Source organism: Sarcophilus harrisii, chromosome 1, assembly GCF_902635505.1.
Source record: "Sarcophilus harrisii chromosome 1, mSarHar1.11, whole genome shotgun sequence".
Lineage (NCBI taxonomy): Eukaryota > Metazoa > Chordata > Mammalia > Dasyuromorphia > Dasyuridae > Sarcophilus > Sarcophilus harrisii.
The window spans coordinates 596,465,988-596,487,197 of NC_045426.1; the positions used below are offsets into that span (position 1 = coordinate 596,465,988).

Here is a 21,210-nt window from a genome sequence, read left to right on the forward strand (position 1 = left end):
AACATTCTGGTCGAACAAGGATGTGGCAGATCAACCTAAAGCTAATAAATAACATTTATATAAAAATACTTACAAAACCATCCATGGCCCAATTTTCTTCCTTCATTTTGCTCACTGAAGTATGAGCTGGTGCTTTAATAAAATAGATATGTAGCATTAGGCGAGCTTCTTGGCTTTTATAAACCCCTGGAAAATATAAATGCATTTTAGGATATTTAACAAAAAAAAATTAGGATTAATTTTATTTATGTCTATAACTGCTCAAATACACCAAACATTACAGATTATAGGTGAGAGATAGAAATAAGTCCTAACTACTCCATTAAGCTTTCACCACTTAGCCTAGCCTTCAGTGCTCTCTGCCTTTTGTGGACAGTCATATTACTACATAGTTTAACTTTTAAGTATTAAATAATGTTTATATTATTATTAGTTGCATTTGTATCTTTAACTGTTTTTGTGTTCATATCTTTTCTCTTCAAATTATAGATGTTGTTCATTGAAAAAGTTCATGATATATTTGCTGCCACAAGAATATCCAGTAGCAATTCATTCAACAAACGCTTATGGAATGTCTTAACATTAGGCTGGGTGCATTTCAGGAAAACAAGGAAGTTCTTGTGCTCAAATATTAAAGATGACACAGATACACAGTTTTATACAAAGCATCAATTTGTGAAAAGTGAAGTATTCATGTAATCATGCTATAGGAATTCAGAGAGGGTATCAGTAATCGCTACTGAGAAGGGAGTATGGAGAGTTTCATGAAAGAAATAGAATTTTAGCTGGTTCCCAAAGGTTGCAAAAAATATAGCTTGGACACTGACTCAAAGTCAAGAAAGCAAAGAAGATATCTAGAGCATAATGAAGAATTCAGTTAAGTTGGAAGAGAGAATATATAAAAAGAGAGGATGTAAGATAAAGCAACTAAGGAACCTCAGTGCCAGTGTTCAAAAATAACTGTTAACTTGTTGGAGTCAGACTTTTTCACTAAGATTCTATTATCCCAATTCTGATGTAATCTCATTTGAGAATTTCTCTTTAAATTTTCATGTGTGTAAACATATACTGATCCTGCATCTAAATTATGAGCTCTAAAATGTTTTCATGTATACATTCTGAATCCCAAAAAGTTATAAATACTTTGTTGGAATTCATTTAGTAAGACCTCAGAATTTAGAAGAAGAATCTTAGAGTACCATCTACTCTAACTTCTTCATTTCAAAGACATTAAGAAAAATTTCCCAAGGTCACACAAGTAACAAGTGGAAGAATCAAGATTTATACACATATCTAATAATTCTATATCTGTCACTCTCTCTGGATGTTTTCATGATGAATTCTTTGGAATTGTTTTGGATTATTATCTTTATCAAAATAGTCAGGTCTTTTACAATTTATCAAATGATCATTTGCTGTTACTATGCACAAAGATTTCCCAATTCTTCTCAATAATTCTACAGCCAACACATATTGATACTAAATATGAATCAATTGAGCTTCTTTCTTTACACATAGATTCTTGTTATTTGCAAGTGCTTTTATTTTAATTTTGGAAACTTAAAATATGATTCATGTTAATAAAATATCATCTACTATTGATTATCCCACCTCTCCTTTGACTCTTTATCAACAAAATAACCCCAAAATTTGAGTTTCAAAAAGTTTTTAATGTATTGTAAAAAAGTAAGAATTAGATCTTTTCCATCAATGTATTTTATCATTAATGATAACACTATTTATAAAGCATAGAAACATATTTTAGGGATTTATTTTGAATTAAACCTAAGTGTACATACTCCTACAACAAAACCAAAGATTTGTTTTCCTTGCATCTTTTAGAAAACTGAGTTTCACAGTCCCTAGAATAATTAGAATTGTCAAGTAACAAACTGTCTATTGGCAAATATTGTCATTTTCTATTTATGGCATGGGAAATACTGAGAGTTTAAGCGAAATTATCGATTTAAGCACACTGAGAAATTCACAATACAATTAAGTACCATTGCTTACTCATTAAATTAAAGTTACTCTTCCCTCAAAGTCTTATTGTGTAACTCTGTACAAGACATAGCCTAAGTTTCTTCATCTGTTAAGTGATGATAATATCATACACCACACAGGGTTATTATGAGAATCATAGACATGTACTTTAAAAAGTTTTTCTTTTTACCTTTTCTTTTCTTTTGCAATATGGCTAATATGGAAAAATGTTTTACATGAAAAATGGAATAATTATTTATAAAAGCTCCTTATGTATATACACACACACATCCTCTAAGACCAAATGCAATCTAAAGTCCACAGGAGGAAAAAAAAAATATTAACGTTTATAAAATATATAATTCAAAGTTAAAAAAAGTAAAAAAAAGATGTCGGGGAGATTACAGTTTAATTTGCAGCTAGTTAATTAATTTTCTCTCTGGATGTTTTTATGATTAATTTTTTGGAATTGTTTCAGATTATTATCTTGATCGAAGTAGTCAACTCCTTTACAATTCATTGTTTCATTATTGCTGTTACCATGCACAAAGATTTCCTAATTCTTCTCAATTCATTCTATATAAGTTCATATGTAATTTTTTTCTGAAATCACTCTCATTGTCACTTCTTAAAGCACAACAGTACTCCATCACAATGATATGCCATGACTTGTTTAGAAATTCCTCAGTTGATGAACATCCATGCCCTCAGTCCTCAATGTTAAATTCTTTGCCACCACAAAAAGAGCTATTTTAAGTATTTTTGTATATATATATATATATATATATATATATGTCTTTTTTCTTTTCCTTTGATCTCTTTGCTGTACAGATCTAGTAGTGGATTAACATTTATGCTGAAATTTATCATCCTGTGGGCATAGTTCCAAATTGTTCTTCAGAATGGTGGAATAGTTCACAACTCCACCAAAAGTTTATTAGTTAAACCCTTTTCCCTCATCCTCTCCAGCATTTGTCATTTCTGATAGGTATGAGGTAGTACCTAAGAATTATTTTAATTTACTTTTCTCTAATCAATAGTAATTTGGAACACTTTGACTACAGAAGCTTTGATTTCTTCTGAAAACTTCCTATCCATATCCTTTGCTCACTTATCAATTGATGAATGATTTATATTCTTATAAATCTGACTCAATTCTCCATATATTTTTTAGAATGATGTTCCTAAAACAAAAGTTAAGTGCTTTTCCCATGGTCACACAGCTATTAAGTGTTTAAGGGTTCAATTGAACTCAAGCCTTTTTGACTTCAGGCCTAGTGTTCTAGCCACTGAGCTATTTAGATCTTTTATTATGATTATTTTAGCTCCTAATACTGTCTTCCTTTATCCATTTTCTCTTTTATCATAACCATCCCATATCTTTTATTTCCTTCCTTTCCTATTTTCCTATTGTGTAAAAGAGATTTCTATACCAAATAAGTATGTGTATGTATAATTCCCTCTTTGAAAATATTGATAAGAATGAGGTTCATTGCCCACCACCCTCTATCATGCCTCCTACTATAAAGTAAGAACAAAATCCCTATTCTTATGCTTCCTTTGCTTTTCTCACAGTGCATCCCTCTTTCTCTCATTTACATTTTTTTGATATTGTCCCAAAATAATTGATTCAAATCTGTGTCTTCTATGTTGACTGTAATAATCATAATAATGACAAATTTTTTAGAAATTACATGTCATCTTCCCATATAAGATGTTTAATTTTGTTGAATCTTATGGTTACTCTTTCATGTTTACCTTTATATGCTTCTCTTGACTTTTCTATTTGAATGTCAAATTTTCTTTTCAGCTCTGGCCTTTTCAACAGAAATACTTGGAAGTATTCTATATCATTAAATACCTATTTATTTACACTGGAGGATTATACTCAGTTTTACTGTACATATTCTTTCTGGTTGTAATTCTAAACCATTTGATTTTCGGAATATCATTTCAAGCCCTCTAATCCTTTGTAAAAGCTGCTAAATACTGTGCAATCTTACCTGTCACTTTGCATAAAAGTTGAATAGATTCCTTCCGGCTGCTTGTAATATTTTCTCTTAACATGAGAGCTCTGGAATTTGGCTACAACATTTCTGGAAGTTTTCATTTTAGATATCTTTCAGGATGTTAATAGAATCTTTTAATTGTTTCCCTAATAATTTCTTGAAGTAGTTTAATTCTTTTTAAATTTGTTCTCCTTGATCAGTTTTCTAGATCAGTTGTTTTTCCAATGAAATTTTTCACATTTTCTTCTAGTTTTTCATTTTTTCAATTTGTTTTATTGTTTCTTGAACCCTCATAGAGTAATTATATTCTACCTGCCCAATTCCAATTTTTAAAATATTATTTCCTCTTTTCCCACTTAGTCAATTCTGTTATAAAGTAGTTCTTTTCTTTAGTGAATTTTTGTATCACCTTTTCCATTTGGTCTAATTCATCTTCTGAAATATTATTTTCTTCAATGTTTTGTGTTTCTTTTACCAAGATGTAAATTCTATTTTCATGATTTTCTTGCATTGTTTTCATTTCTTGCCTCAATTTTCCCTCTATTGTTCTTATAACTTAAAAAAAATGCTTCAGAAATTCTTGTTCTGCTTATGTCCAATTAAGATTTTTCTTTGAGGGTTTGCTTATAGCTATTTTTATGTTATTGTCTTAGGGTTAATGTCTTAGTCTTTTCGGTTACCATAGCAGGTTTTATGATCAAGTTTGTTGTTGTTATTGTTGTTGCTGCTGTTGGGTGGATTTTTTAATGTTTTGCTCATTTTTTCCAAAAAATTTTTTGACTTTGAACTCTATGTAAGTTAGTCTCTCTTCAACTGTTGGTGGGAAAACATGGTCCTAAGCTTAAGGCTTTTTTGTGCTGTTATTTTCATGGTGAGTTTTAGGGATCTGCAAGTTTTTGGTGCTTCCAAGGTGGTGTGATATGGAAAGAAAGACGGTCATTGCTCTTCAGGTCTGGACTCTGGGCTTTGCCTAGAAATGACCCCTGATCCCATGTAATCATTTGTGCTAGCAATTCTCTTGGCCCTAGAACCATGACAAGGGCTCCTGCCTTCTTGTAATTGGCCACAGATGCTACTTTCTACCCTTAATTTGCAGCTCAGAATTATGAATTAAGGATAAATACATATGTATCCATCTATCTATGTATGCATATATTTTTGTGTGTGTTTGTGTCTGAGTATATGTATGAATGTATGTAGGCCTATGTATGTATGTATATATGTATATAGATATATATGTGTGTGTGTAGATTTGTGCATCCATGTGAATGTGTATTTGCATAATAATATTTGTGCTTAAGTGTAGCTTCCTTGGGAAAAGTAGGGGAATTGAAGATAAAAGAATAAAGTAAAAAGTTCTCAGCAGAGAACAAAAGAACAACTTATAAGGAAGCAAAGAAAAGATGGATACTCATGAATGTAGTTATTATACATGCTTTCTTGAAATAGAAATTTATTTTTATATATTTTTTGCATCTTCCCTGATGTTCTGCTGGGTATGTACATAACAATGTTTTGTTTTGTTTAAGTTTCATTTTCTTTCTTTATTTTTTCATTCATTTTTTAATTTTGAATTTAGTTGAATAATAATAATAAAAATAGAATTATGTATGAACACTAGAGTGGCCTGTATCCTGTAATCTCTTTCTGATCAATTGCCTGATCACTATGTTGTCCATGGGCTACTGAAGCTGCTTTTTTGCTTATTGCCATGTGTATGGACTCCAATCTTTCCTGAACATTATAAGTTTAGCTAGGTTCAAAAAAAATGTTTCATCCTGATTTTTTCTTATCTCTGACACTCCAAAATTTGATTCAAAACATTATTTTGAAGTTATTTGGAAAGGAATGTTGAGAGAGTTAAGCTGAGTTGCTGCTTCTAATTTGCTATCTTGATTCTGGCTGCATCATAGAGTGTAATAGGCTGAGGCTTGAGTTGATGCATTGAGGTCCCAAGCAAGTGAGACTAAATAGTAATTGGGCTATACTCTATTAATATACATGCTTGGATAAAGAATGGCCCCCGCCCACTCGCTGTGCAAGTCCTGATGTGTTGTATAGGAAATGAGGATTTTGGTGGGTGGAGGCACAGGGGCAGGAAGAAAGGCTGGGAGAGATTGCCAGGGGGTTCGATTTTAGGAGCTGCTGGTCTTGTGGCTTCTGGTCTAGCTAGCTTCTTGACTCAGCTGCTGACATTGCTATTGCCAATTCCCTTCTACCTCCAACCTTTCTTCATCTCTGCTAAGAATAAAGATTGACGATTTTCCAATAACCTGAATTCCTGACTCCGGCTGATTTTAAAATACACGGTCATCACAATAGAGACTCTTAAAAAATAATATTAAGTTTCTATGAGCAAAATATTGACATCTGATTGTACAAACACTTTGATTATTATCTCTGTCATTAAAAGATATTTGTTATGTTATTATGTTATATCTGTATTATATATCCTTTCTTTGTTATTTACTTGTTTTTCAGTTATGTCTGATTCTTCATGATATCACTGATTCTTGGCAAAGATACTAGAGTTGGGGCAGATAGATGCCACATAGATTAGAGCATCTGTCCCTTAGACAGGAGAACCTGAGTTTAAATGCAACTTTGGACATTTAACATTGACAGGCTGTGTGACCTGGGGCAAGTTACTTAACCCAAATTCACACACACAAACAAAAGATATTGGAGTGATTTATTTTTTCTTTCTCTGATTTATTTTATAAATGAAACAACTGAGCTAACAAGTGCTAAGTGATCACATAACTAGAAATGTCTAAGTTGAATTTGAAATTAGAAAGGCATCTTCCTGACTGCAGGCCTGGCATTTTATCCATTGAGCTACCTACCTTCCCTTATCTCCTTTCAACTATCATTCATACGCATTCTTGTTAAGGATGATCCTCATCATTTATGTCTCAGGGAACATTGTCTGACTAGAATATCTAATCTTTTTAATGACATTAAACATCTGACATTTCAAATTTTTACTTTTCATGTTTTTTTTTTTTTTTGTCCCATGTAGACAAATTCCAGATAATGAAAATGAGGAATTATTATTTTATAATGAAATATGTCTTTTTCTGACCACATAAAAATGTTTTGGGGACTTATCTCAAAATATTTTCTGCTTGGACAAATTTAAAAGGTCATGTAATAGTCTATCAATAAATATTGAATAAAAATGAATCACAAATTCTATTACAAACAAAATTTATACCTAGAAAATTGTATTAAATTATAAATTATGAAATTATAAAATTATGACAAGTGATAAAAATGAAAGTATCAAAGAATTATAAAGCTTTAAAATTCTGATAAGGTACCTGAAAGTAGCAATTCCATATTGCTGTTGCTTAGTGTTGCATTTACTCTTCCTGTGGATGAATTAAAACTGGTCACTGTCAAAGTCATAGGTTGTCTCCTGCCTTTGAAATTATAAGAGCCTTTCCATATGTAATTCTGGGCAAATACATCATCAGGAACTGCAGATACATAAAAAGTCAAAACAATCAACTCCTTTAGACGTCATACTAGAAATGTACTAAGTAAATATTTATTCATTGAATGACGATTGATTATAAAATATTAAGCTTCACAAAATGCTAATATTGGTGAACATAAATAGTTCTATTTTGAGAAAAATTAATATCAGTGGGAAAAATATCTAACAACTGTTGGGGAAAATGAAATCATAAAATCAACTCAAAGCTGATTCATAATTTCACAGGAAGCTATAACTGAAATAATGCTGGTATTATGTAAGTAGGAATATTGTTTTCCAAAGAACATTAATTAAACTCACACTATATTTATTAATTTAATAAGTAGTCTCTTATGTGTGCTAAAATGTAGATGGCAATCCTAAGTTATGCTATGTCTTTAGAGAATGAAAGATGCCTTATACAATTGTATTGTCATCAAAAGTCGCTGAATAAAATATAAAATGACTTCTGATTTTATTGAAAACTAGGAGCATGAGCAAGCTCTATCATATAAAATTCAGTCTTTAAAAAGAAGTAATGTCTAAATCAGGGGTTCTTGATGGAGGAAATGCAAATTTGTTTTTCGAATATTTTAATAACTGTATACCAATATAATTAGGTGTTTTTGAAAATCTATGTATTTTTTTATGCATTTGAAATAATCTTGAAAAGTGATTCATAAACTTCATTAAACTACCAAAAGGGACCATAACTCATGAGAAGGTTAAAATTCTCCTGTTTAAATAAAATAATAGAAAACTCTTTTACTTAGGAAAAAAAAAAAGAGATAAATTGGTGAGATCATCAATCATTTATTAAGAACTTACTATACATGTCAAATGCTGTGCTAAATGCTGGAGATACACAGGAGAAATCAGTTGCTACTCTCAAACTTAAATTTTTGCATGGGCAATCTGCTGTATCTCAGTTCTTACTAAAATAATTCACATATAATTTCACTAAAATTTTAAAACATTTCACAATACCAAGAGACAATTTCCATTTTGAATTTAATCTTTTCAAAGGTGAAATAAAAGTACATTAAAGCAGCCAGTTTGTTCCAAGGTTCAGCTTTTCTTACAGCATTTATAAAAACTCCGTGTTCGTATTCCTTCTTTATATATAGAAAATAGTATTTATAGTTGCTTATGGAATGATTCCAAATACCCAGAAAGGGAGAATGCTCTGTATATCTGACAAAATAGAAAGTTTAGGAATTTCAGTAACAACAGATATCATTCCTAAGAAAGGATGGCTTTCCACAGAATAAATTTATATAAGGATTAAAATATCTGAAGGTAAAATCAATCAAGCAATTACTGAATTTTGTCATTTTAATCCCTACTACTACATCTATTCCCTCTATTCTCTTCTCTCTCTTATTCCTAGGAACCTCCATACTAGTTCAATAGCTTTCTATCTAGAGGATTGTAATAGCCTCAAAATTATTCTCTCTGCCTAAAGTCTCTTCTTGGTTCTATAATTCTTCCAAATACTTATCAAATTGTTTTCCAGAAGTCATACTTTGATCATATTTCTCCCCTCTACAATAAACTTCAGTGACTTCTCATTGCCTCAAAGATCAAATAAAAATTCCTCTATTTGGCATTTAAAACATTTTACAACTTGATTCTAACCAAATCTAATTCAATCAATACAATGTTGAAGTATATAAGATATACTATACATTATTCTCCTTTACATATTGTGTGTTCCAAAACAACAACAACAACAACAACAACAACAACAACAACAACAACAACAACAACAACAACAACAACCTGGTCTTACTCTCTCACATATGACTTTGTGCCTCTTTATTGGCTCTGTCATGCCTACATTTTATTTCTTTCACTGCTTAGAATCCCTAGTCTTCTTTAAAACTCACCTCTCAATTTGCAATACTGTTCCATTTCATATAGACAAAAAATCTCAGAGCCAAGATTCAGATTCTCATTCTAAGAGTCCCAAGTACAGTGCTTCAGCATTAACTCTTAACTATGAAATTTGTTTACCATGGTTTGTAAAAATGGTTTTCAGTTACTTACCGCTTAACTTTGGACTGGGTGTTCCCAAAGCTGGTCTAGGATCTTTCACCAATATTTTGGAACCCGCTATTGAAAGAAATGACAGAATGAGACACACATATGAGCAAACATTTAATATAATAGCTTTAAAAATGTTTGATTCTTTAAAAAAAATACTGCCATATTAAAAAAAATTCTTCATTCTTACAGAAGATACTGTTGGAAATTTCCTTCTATTTGATTCTTTAAAATATTTATTTATTTAAAACTTAAATACAAAATAAAAAAGTAAAAAAAAAAATAAAAAGAAAAAAATGCCACATTCACAACAGAATATGAGAGGATTCAAAATATTAAACAATAAATTTCCATTTCAAGAAAGCCTATATAATAAATAGTATACATTGGATTCAGAACTGTCCGTATTTCCTTGATCTCCTTGTTAAGTTTTCTTTTGTTCTCTTACTGTGTACTCTTTATTCTTTTTTTTTTCTCTTTTCCTCCCTATCCCCACATTCCCCAAGAAGGCTACAATTAAGCACAGATATATTTTATACACATATATCTTTGATGCTCACTTTATTTTTCTCTTGCATCTTATATGTCAAATTTTCTATTAAGTTCAGGTCTTTTGCAACAAAACCCTGAAATCCTATCTCTTTTTTTTTTCCCCATTCAGGATTATGCTTAATTTTGCTGGGACTGATATTTTCAGTCACCACCTTCATTCATTTATTTTTAAATATGTAGAATACCAAGGCTTGTAATCTTTCATTGTAGCTGCTGCTATGCCTTTTGTGATTCTAATTGTGCCTTTGCTATATTCAAATTATATTTTTTCTTAGTGCTCTAAATATTTCTCCTTAATCTAGGAGTTTGGGAATTTGGTATGATGTTTCTGTAGATTTTTCCCACAGATCTCTTTCAGGTGGTTATCAATAGATTATGATTATTATTATTACTATCATTGTTATTATTTTTTACTTTTCTCCCTGCTCTAATACTTCAAGACATTTTTCTTTATTTTTTTTTTTTCTGATCATAGCTTTCAAGTCTGCTTATTCTTATGTTTTCTCTTTTTGATCTATTCTCCAGATTAGGTTGTTTTTTGATGAGGTAGCTCACATTCTCTTTCTTTTTTTTAATTCTTTATATATATTGGTCTCATAACTTTACTATACAATGCACATTTTAACTGACATTTTAATAAGATAAACAACATTTGTTAAGGACCATGCCTAAGTGCAAAGCCCAGAAAGTCTGTAAAAAGTTAAAGGGGACTATATCATTAAGGGACAGGTCAGCCTTTAATGACACAGATATTACTTATCAATTGGGAATGAAATAAATCAAAGGCAAGAGGGAAGAGGAGAGAGATCAGAGAAATCAACTGCCTCTCACTCTCCTTGTATTGTTATCATCCTCTCACATGAAGGGATCTATTCTGCTGGTGAGAATTAGATTCTCAGCAGCCACAAGCAGGTTGTTCCTAAAACAAAGATTGAAATAACTGGATACATACATGACATATAGAGAAGAGGTAGGAATTAATTTCAAAAGTAAAGGCACAACGTTTCAGGGACATAGGAAGGTATGATGTAAAAGCTACAATTTAAGCTTAAACTTGAAGGAAGACTATAAAAATGAAGAGGCAGATGGAAACCATTACAAGCATGGGGAACAGTCAGGGTAGAATGTCTACAACAAGGAACATCAAATAGACCAGAGTGGCTGTAACAGTACTAGGAGGTCAGTAATTTGTTAAAAGACAGTTAACTTAGGAAGGTGACAGGTTGTTAAGAGTTTTAAATGACACAATACCTCATTCATTGTGTAATAAATGACTTATTAAGACCTATGCTGTATTAAAATAGCTTTGACAGCTGAGTGGGGGATTCGAGGAGCAGGGATGGGGGTGGGGCATTGCAGGGAAATCGATTGCAAGGCTACTGAAATATTCCAGGTAAGAGATGATGTGTTAAAACTAAAGGCTATGAATATGTGAGGAGAGAGAGGATTTGGGGAGTATATTAATTCAGCATCATATGAAAATGAGAACTTGGATGATTCTGATAATTTCTGTTTGACAAATAGACAAAAGAAATTAGGGTTTGAGGGAAACGATAAGTTTTCTTTTGTATATAGTGAGCTTACAACATCAATGCAACATTAAATTTAAGGTGTCTAAAGATAATCAGTGAGGTGGAACTGAATTTCAGAAGAAATATTAGGGATATGTATATATATATATATGTATATCTATCTGTCTAAGAATGCTCAATATATATAGATAATAATTGATTCCATGGTAGCTAATGAGATTCCTAAATGATATAATATAAAGGGGGGACAAAGATATGGAATAGAGCTTTGGGAAAAACTCCAAATAATAGAATGTAGTAGAAGGAAGTCAGGTTCCCATTTTTAGGAGGAAAACAAAAAAGGTAACCTTAGGTAAATTCTATATAGGCAGCCAAAATTGTTTGAAGACTTAAGAAATACATGATTATCAATGAATTAAAAAAAAAAACAAAACCTAGTTTGTTTTGGCCAAAGAGGACTGATATTATAGTAAAATAACAAAAGATGAAGACGATGAGGTTCAATATTAATTTATATGAATTTTTACATTCCATGCATTTTCAAAAGCCAAATAAATTAAGGGTTTGCTAAGAAACTATATCTATCCCTTAGTAATTACTATATTGTAAGTTAATAATAATAATAATAAAATAGTTAAGAGAAGAAAATGTTAAAAATAATTTCATAAAACATGAAGACTTGCACAAAATAACAAAGAGCAAGATGATCAGAACCAAGAAAATGTTGTATACAGTAACAACATTGTTTAAAGAACAACTTTGAGAGAATAAGTCCTTTTGACTATAATAAATACTCAAATTAACAAAAAAAATATGAAGACACTGCATCCAGAGAAAGCACTGATAAATAAAAGGATGTATAGAATGGATTTACATGCACCCACACACACACACACACACACACACACACACTCATAATTGTAGCCATCTCAGGAAGGGAAAGGGGGAAAAATAGTGCAGAGGAAGGAAAACACAGGAAGGGGGAAAGCAATTACATGGTAACCTTATTACACATTTTAAAGAAATAGAAAATTGTACATAATAGCTTTGCAGTTTCACATACATATTCTATTATATTGTGAAAATGCTTGTTTTATTTTGTTTTAGTTCAAAATAAAATTCTAAAAAATCAAAAGACAACAATAAAAATGAGATTTCTTTGAAAGGAACAAAAGGAGAACACTTAGTGGTAAGCATAGTATTTGGGAGTTTGTTTTTTCCCCCTCTAAAAAATTGAAATACCAATCATTTTCCCTTTCGAAAGATTCACTTCACATCAGCAACAATTTTTTTTTTTCACATAGCATCCTTGTAAATGTAATCTTTACAAGTTGCCGAACAGAGTTCAGACAATTGGGCATTTTGTATCCTTTTGATTTTTTATGTATGGATATTTAGGCCTAATTCATGTGAATGATTACTTTTTTTTTTTAAGAAACTCTACCATGTTCCAAAGTTTGATGTGATCAATCAAAATGGTGTCATTAGCAAATATAAGCAAATGGAAGAACTTTTGACCTGGAAGGAATTTTTAATTTATAAAGTTTGATGTCATCAATATGGTATCATCTATAAACACAAGCATTAAAAAGACCTTTTCACTTAGAAGGATTTCCCAATCAATGAATGTATTTAGACTTTATATTCAAAATATTATAAGACAGAGGTAAACATTTCTGTCATTCATGAAAAAGTAGTTGTTTCTAATATTATTTATTTCAAGGAATACTGTATGATTTTAATATGTATCAGAAGTATTTTGTTGTACAATCAATAACAAAATCAACAAAATCAATAAAAAATCAATTTGGTGCTATTGAATTAAATACTTTAGTTTCTTTATGTTTTTATCAAGCAAGATAATAAAGATTTAGCACACTTTACAACATCAAAAGCAAATTTTCAGACTTCTATGAAATCTTGAGAACAATGATTACAATATTTCCACAGACAACTTTATTTTATGGTTTAAACATATTTTTAAGGAATGTATATATAGAAAATCTGTCCCAACCTTTTTACAAAATATTGATACTATGTAAATATATTATTGATTCAATTTTAAATTCATATATCCATTTTTTTGGATATTTTATTTTCTAGTAAAATTTTAATATACACTAAAGTAATTTAGAAATCGTACACAATCTTGCCATTTTTAATATATAACCTTTTAACATATAATAATTAATGTATTCCATATGGCAGACAACTAAGGCCACAATACAATATTTAATAGAATGAATTATATTCATCTATCAATATTACAAATATTCTATCAATAATTGTTATTTATGCATTGTTCTAAGATTCCCTCAAATGTAAAGCTACCTCTAAGTCATGTACCCCAATAACTAAAACACTACTGAGAGGGTATTAAATTTGTTAAAACATCAAATTTGCATAATTAATAAATCTATACTAACATTGTAATGGATAATCCCTGATCTGATGGGAGTTATCTCTATACAATAATGGGATTTGATAGCTGCTGTGGGCAAATAGTTCATTATTCTGTGAACAATTTGGGGACAATATTCTCTAAATTATGTTACAATATTAAAAAATAATTCTAGCAATTATTTATTTGCCTGTATGGTATATTCAACAATTATATCTCTTTAAAAATATTGACAATGAAATTGGTAAAATAAAATGTTCCTTCTAAATAATCACATTTTTAAAAAACTGCACAATTTCCTTTTGAGGAATGGTTGTTATATTGCTAGTTAAAGCCACGTGGCAACAAATGAAATATTTCTGTTTAATATTAACTTTTTATGATACTTTGACTATTAAAATTTTACCATAGAACATGACTAAACGAAATTACCTTCACATACTGGAACTTTTCCTGTCCACGTGTTATCAGATCTACAGACCCTATGTTCTGTTCCTCCTGCTAAGAAAAAACCAGGCTGACATGTATATATCAGTGTATAGCCATGGGATGGAAGATCCATTCCTACAACATTGGCATGAGCAGGAGTTTCTGGTTGTTTACAGCTGTGTGCTACATGAAGGAAGGAGAAACATAAGAAAATTTGAGTAAAGGGACAGAAAAAGCCATAAATTATAACCTCTCTAAAATTTCTCCAACTATTAGGATAACTCATTTTCCCATGGAAAATATCTTAGGAAGCTATTTAACATTTTTGAATAATTTAACTTTTTGGTCCAGTACAAAGACTTTGAGCAAAATGAATGCACTTGTTTGGTAACCACTATCTCAAGGAACAATGTAAAAATAAAATAGCAAATTGGTGAAATATGATTCTTTACTCTAAGGATTTTCCTATATATAATTATGTTAATATCCAAATGCTATGTACATTTGAATATATTTTTTTCTATTGTTACAATACTAAAGTTTGAATACACTGAATTCAATGTGAAAAAATATCTTCTACCAAATTAAAATAGATTTTCTTTCTTAACAATTAACAGGGCTCTTTATTTCTACATAGTATCTTAAATCATTGGGCCTGTTTCTTCTTCTTCATCAATAGGGAGTGTTCTTTTCCTGTCATCCCTCTTCTTACCCATTTCCATCAAAACAAAATCACACCAAATCATCGATATAAATCCTAGGGAAACACACATACAGTCTTGCTTATTTTTCAAACTATGGGGTATTCTTTAGCATTTTGAGCTTCCTTAGGAAACAAATTAAGGCCAGGGCATTTTTAGAGGATGAAATTTGTACTCAGGGAAATCCTTGAATCCAAAGGTCTCCTAGATTCCTAAACAAATGATTATGTTCTTCCTATTTCAGTTAGAATCTCAAGAGCTTTGAGGTTTAAGGCTGAAACTGATATTTTATAGATTGACTTTCAAATTATTAGCATAACAAACTTAAAAAAAAGAAGTCACTCAACTTTTTTCAAAGTCATTTTCCTAATTTGTAAATGGGAATAATACTAAACACAGTCTTTGACTCACAGATTTGTGAGTACTGAATAGGATAATATGAATGTTCTTTGAAAACTTTAAATTTACTATATAAATACCAATTATTATGGTGATTGTTAAAAGGGCTTTAAACAGAATTAAAAATGACTTGATATATTTAAGTTATATTTGAGGTTTTTCCAAAGGTATTGGGCACTGATAAATGAATTAAAAACTTAGTGATGGATATTTATAATAACTATCTCGAGAAAATCAAAGATATCTATATTGTACTTACTGGAATTTACTTTCAAATATGAGGAAGATAAAAATTAGGCCAATTTTCCTACACCCAATACTCACGTAAACATTCAGGTTGAATTCCACTCCATGTGAGGTCAGGAAGGCAAGTTCGTGTTGTTGAACCTTGTAGGAGGTGTCCTTTTTTACAATAAAATTGTATAACATTTCCTACCTATACCAGGAGAAAAAACCCAGCATCATTGAAAAGAAAATTCCATCATCTCCAGGATGAAAAACTACACTAGACCCTAGAGGAAAAATAATGTTGTATCATATGAGTCTTTGTGGAGAAAATTAGAAAGAAATAGAATATTAAATATTAAAAGAAAATAAAGTATACTAAATATCTCATAAAAATTATGCATACTCTTAATTACATGAGAAACAGTAAATATTTACCAAGTAAGGTATATGTTAGGCATGCAGAATGATGAAGTCTATACATGTTAAAGCCATTCAGAAGAGGGAACTACCCCTAGGGAAACTGGGAAAAACTTCAATAAAGTAGTAGAATTTGAGCTGGATTTCAAAGAAAGTTCAGGAATTAGATGAACATAGAATAAGGAAAAAGACTTTTATGGTGAATGAAACAGCATAACCAAAGGTACAAATATAAGAATATTAATGGAAGGTAATGGATCACTGTAGGTAAACACAGGAATGAAATTCAGAGAAACATAGATAGAGTTGGTCAGATTGAAGAGGATGTTGAATAAAAACTAAGGAGTTTAGACCTAATCAGGACTAGCAAGCAGTTCATAGGAAAAAGAACTAGGAGTGTATAATCTGAAAAGTATGTGTAATATGATATGATAACCTATGGAATATAAGTGGTCAGAGGGTTTTAAGAGACATATAACATTTCCGACCTATACCAGTGATACTGGGCAGACTAGACTACATAGTGACCATAGCTTTTAGTTCAGGCAATTGAATTTTAGGAAGGACACTGACAAGTTGGATAATAACCTGAAAAGAAAGAACTGTAAAATATTGAATTTGAGATTATACCTATAAGGATGACTTGAATTGGATGTGTGGAGTGAGAGTGAGACTAATTGATCTATTTAATAGAATTAAATAAATTATGTGAGTAATTCTGACTATCTCATAAAACTAAATCTATCTGAGCTGTCCTCAGTTACTTGGAAGGTTTGTCCTGTAGATTTGGTCTATTTTTTTTCCCCAGTCATTTAATTTACATGCTGCTCTTTGTGATCCCACTTGAGTGGTTTGAATAACAACCAATATACTACATAAACAATTTTAATAACATTGAAATGAATCCTCACATTAATTTATTTTTTTTAAATTGTCACAATCTGAATTTTAACAATTGACAACTGAACAGATCCACAGAGATATATTTAACAGGTAATATCTATTAAATCCTTCCTTTGTTCCTCTTTTTAGCAACTTAGTTTGCTGTTTATTAAAAGATGCTTTATTAATTTTGTTGATAAAGCATCATACCCACCTGACAATCATACTAGCTGTCCAACTACCCATCCACCTATCTATCTAGTCTTTAACAGAGTCTAATGTACACTATATTTTTATTTTTATTTTGTAGCAAGGTGTGGTAAATGACTTTTTTGGATGGTATTTTGTCCTGTTGTTCATTCCATTAAAGCAGAGGTTTTTAAATCTTGTGTCTCTGAATTTAAAAAAAATACTTTGACAATTATATAGAAACATAATTGGTTTCTTTTGTAATTCCATGTATTTGATTTTCAAAATTAAATATATATATATATATATATATATTTATATATTGAGATGCAATCTGTAGACACTTAACTCTTAACTCTTTTATATCATATCACTATTAAATGTATGTATGGTAAGAGTTTGCCAAATGTTGATGTAATTTCTATCTATACTTAAAATTTTAAAAGATTGATTTTACTATATCATTTCATTAGTAAAACAAAATTATTAAACATTTACTTTTGGAAATAAGTAGTTTATAAATAAAAGAATTAAAATAAATTTCTTATTGAATGCTTATTGAATCTTTTTAGTGTCATAGATTTTATCAATTATAGCAGAGTAAAACATAATATAATTATTGTTATTCTTACTTCTATAAGGCCAAATCTATAATTAAGAAGGTTTAAATGGTTTAAAGGAAATATGAAAAATCTATTTCTACATTAATTGTCATGATCTTGCTCATGTTAATTAATGTTAACTCTTTTGATAGCACTTAAAAATGTTTTGTCAAGTTTTCTATTAATTTCACTTCATAGTTGTCCTCTGTCCTGAACATTTGTTTGTTTTGAGATTTGTCTCAAACAAATCCCACTTCTTCCTCTTTGATAAAATTTTGAGACCACAGTCATGGACATTATGAAATCTACTATGTATTCTGTCCAAGGCTCTGACACTGACTTGCTTTGTGACTAAAGCAAATCATGTTATCCCCATTTTGATTTATCCATTTGTAGGATGAGGTCCAATATATTTGGCTAGCCACCCATTTCATGGAATTTAGATGAACTGATAAATCTTTTTAAATAACTGTGAATCTGAAATCGTCTATGAAAACTGATAAAACAGAGATGGAGGCACTCTCTTACACCTTTCTTAACATCTGAACAGGATTGAAGTATATTGGAATTAGTTGGGGAGGGGGGGAGGAGGGGGAGGCAAAGCAACAAAATCAATGTCCAAGCTGTGAGTGACTTGTAGATAAATAAAAACTATTCTTAGTAATAGCAATATGACATCTTTGATGTGTGCTTCCTTTTAAAATGGCTGTTCTTCAGGCTCACATTGAATTTCATACAAAATAGCAATGCTATGGAAAATTCTGCCACAGATTATAATTGGGCAATGTGTAAATTGGTTATTTCCCTTTTTTTGAATTCTGTATGCATTTTGGCTCCCTTTAGATTCCTTAAATGGAAAAGTCGCTAAATCTCTACCGAAAAGTTAAATTGGAAAAAGACAGAGCAAGAATGTCTGCTACACATGACTGAACATGCTAAAGTTTTCTATATAACAATTCAACTACATGGTGTGTAATAATAGATTATGATCAAATTGTGTTAAAAAATTTCCCACATCAAAAACAACATCTAAGAGAATATCTCAAACTAGCAATCCATTATTACTTTTCTGAATATCCAAAGTAAGTCTTCATTCACTCATTGTCTTAAAATACTTGGATAACTTCCTGGATAACTTCCCACTTATATTTTTCTTAGATCACACCCTTTTCTATCTATTCATCTCTAGTCTCTACTACCCATCTACTTCCAAGCTGCCTGACCTGTCTAGCTACCTGGTGTTTTCTCTATTTTTTCTTTAGTTATCCTTGTTGCTTATCTGACATTTTTCATTTTATATTTTTATCCTTCCATAGATCTCCTTCTCCCTTCTTGCAACTTCCATTATAATGCATTCCTCTCTGTGTTTGTAAAGGTATGTCTAAGTGGAAGCAATGCAATTAAAATGACTTCTGGGTATGCCTCTCTGAATTTTTTTGGTGAATTTGAGAGTCAGTGAAGCTGAACTTATAAATATCTAGACTAACACTGTTCCTAATTCTTATTTGAGCAGAAAATTTCTCTCCTGAAGCTAAAATAAATCTATATAAATTGCTGTCTGACATTTTTAGGTATGTAAACTGTTGACAAGCATTCATATAAGTGACAAAGGGAACACTCAAAACCAAATTACTTTAGTTATTGAAAAAGAAGAAAAACTTGCAGTGAATGAGGCTATAACAGGTTTAATATGTCTGAGCTTTAGCTGAGAAAAAACTAATTGGCTAGACTTTTCATTTTCCAGGTTATAAACTGGTATTGTAACCAATTTTTGTCTCTCTCTATTAAGACATATGTAGAAATAAGACAAAGTCCTGTAAGGAGAAGGAAAAAAAGTGTGTGTGTGTGTGTGTGTGTGTGTGTGTGTGTGTGTATTTCCAAGAACAACTTTAAAGAATGGATTTTTTTTTTACTCTGGAGAAAAGAAGTCTGACGAACAAGACATTTCTATCAATGAAAGGTATTAAGTAACAGAGATTGCTAGTTAGTTAAGCATAGACTACATATAAACTTGAGATGGGTAAATTAGGTTCTTGTTTTGTGTCAAACATCTGGATTAAATAATCTTTGAAAGTTTATTCTAGTTAGGATTTCATAAAAATAAAAGAATATAAATGCATCATTTCCCCAGCAAAAAGATGTCAAAATAAAAGCAATTTTGTTAGTTGCTTTGGTTTTTCAAAAATCAAGCATTTTCTTTAAAAGCAAACTTTCTAAATAGGTTTTATTTTTTTGAAATACATTTTTTAAAAACATATTTAAAATACCCACTTGAAATCCAAATGTATTGTTCTGTGATCCATGACGTGGTACTCCAGGGTTTTCACATGATGTGCGAGTGGGCTCTGAAGTAAAATTAAAAGCAAATTATACGTCTGAATTTTAAAATAAATCTATATCTGTCATTCAATTTAATTTTAAATTAACTGTGGTTGAGTGGACCCAGTGGAAGAATGATTAACATGATAACATTTCACAGATTATGTAAAACTAAAATCAAACAATAATGTAATGCTCTGAGAGATTAGAAAATGAAACCAGTGGTCCATTTAAATATAATCATCTTCTGATGGTTACATAAGTATATATTTTGAGGCTCTTCAGGGTATTGAGAGGGGTATGGAATTGTTACTACAATCCCAACAAGTATTTTCTTTTTCAGCCAAATATGGCTTGCTAAAGTGATTTTTTTTTTGAAGATTTTTAATTGGCAAATAAACATATGCTGTGTTATAACTAGATCCTCCTTTTTTTTTATTAGCCAGTGCCAATTTTTTTGAAGACAATATAGAAAAGTGAAACTGAAGATAATAATTCCCAGAAATACACATGATCTTCTGTGCCATTGGGTTAAGAGAAGGATAAGTTATAAACACAAAATGCTAATGTGTAGAAAGGTATATTGTTCTGTTTTCTTTTTTTTTCTAGTCTAATAAAATCAACAGAAACTTTTATCCATCATTTTTTGACACGGGATTCTCCAACTTAGAACTTAGAAATGAAATTGATAGTCAAAAACCATTGAAATTGTATTCCATTTTGACATTAATATCTGATAGCTAATTGTTACTAAAGAAAAAGAAGAAAATTTTTATTTACCAAAAGTTCATTTAGGGAGTCAGATTGATAAGAATTATATTTACTATTAGAGGAGATCACTTCTTCACTATAGAAGCCAAAATTTTTTTCTAGAAACTAATACCTAAGATTGAGAATGTGGTTTGGGATTTAATCTGAATTTGCTGATACTTTGGGCATAGTTATATTTGCTGTGAGGTATAGAATTTTCTAAGATGGTTTATTGAGAGAAATAAACAAATAAATAAACTTAACAGCACCTGGCTGATTAATCAAATAGA

The 21,210-nt window shown here is 30.4% G+C and overlaps 1 protein-coding gene across 2 annotated transcripts in view; it reads right to left on the reverse strand.

Annotated features, from left to right (window-relative positions):
* The window catches only part of CSMD3 (CUB and Sushi multiple domains 3), a 1,575,929-nt gene that overhangs the window by 10,416 nt on the left and 1,544,303 nt on the right, over positions 1 to 21,210 (reverse strand). For both annotated transcript variants that reach the window (XM_031954893.1, XM_031954946.1), the window contains 6 exons: positions 20,123 to 20,196; positions 15,858 to 15,969; positions 14,437 to 14,616; positions 9,523 to 9,588; positions 7,316 to 7,474; positions 74 to 186 (listed from right to left, as the gene is read on the reverse strand). In XM_031954893.1, coding sequence (XP_031810753.1) covers positions 74 to 186; positions 7,316 to 7,474; positions 9,523 to 9,588; positions 14,437 to 14,616; positions 15,858 to 15,969; positions 20,123 to 20,196 — 704 coding nt within the window. The remainder of the gene's footprint in view (positions 1 to 73; positions 187 to 7,315; positions 7,475 to 9,522; positions 9,589 to 14,436; positions 14,617 to 15,857; positions 15,970 to 20,122; positions 20,197 to 21,210) is intronic.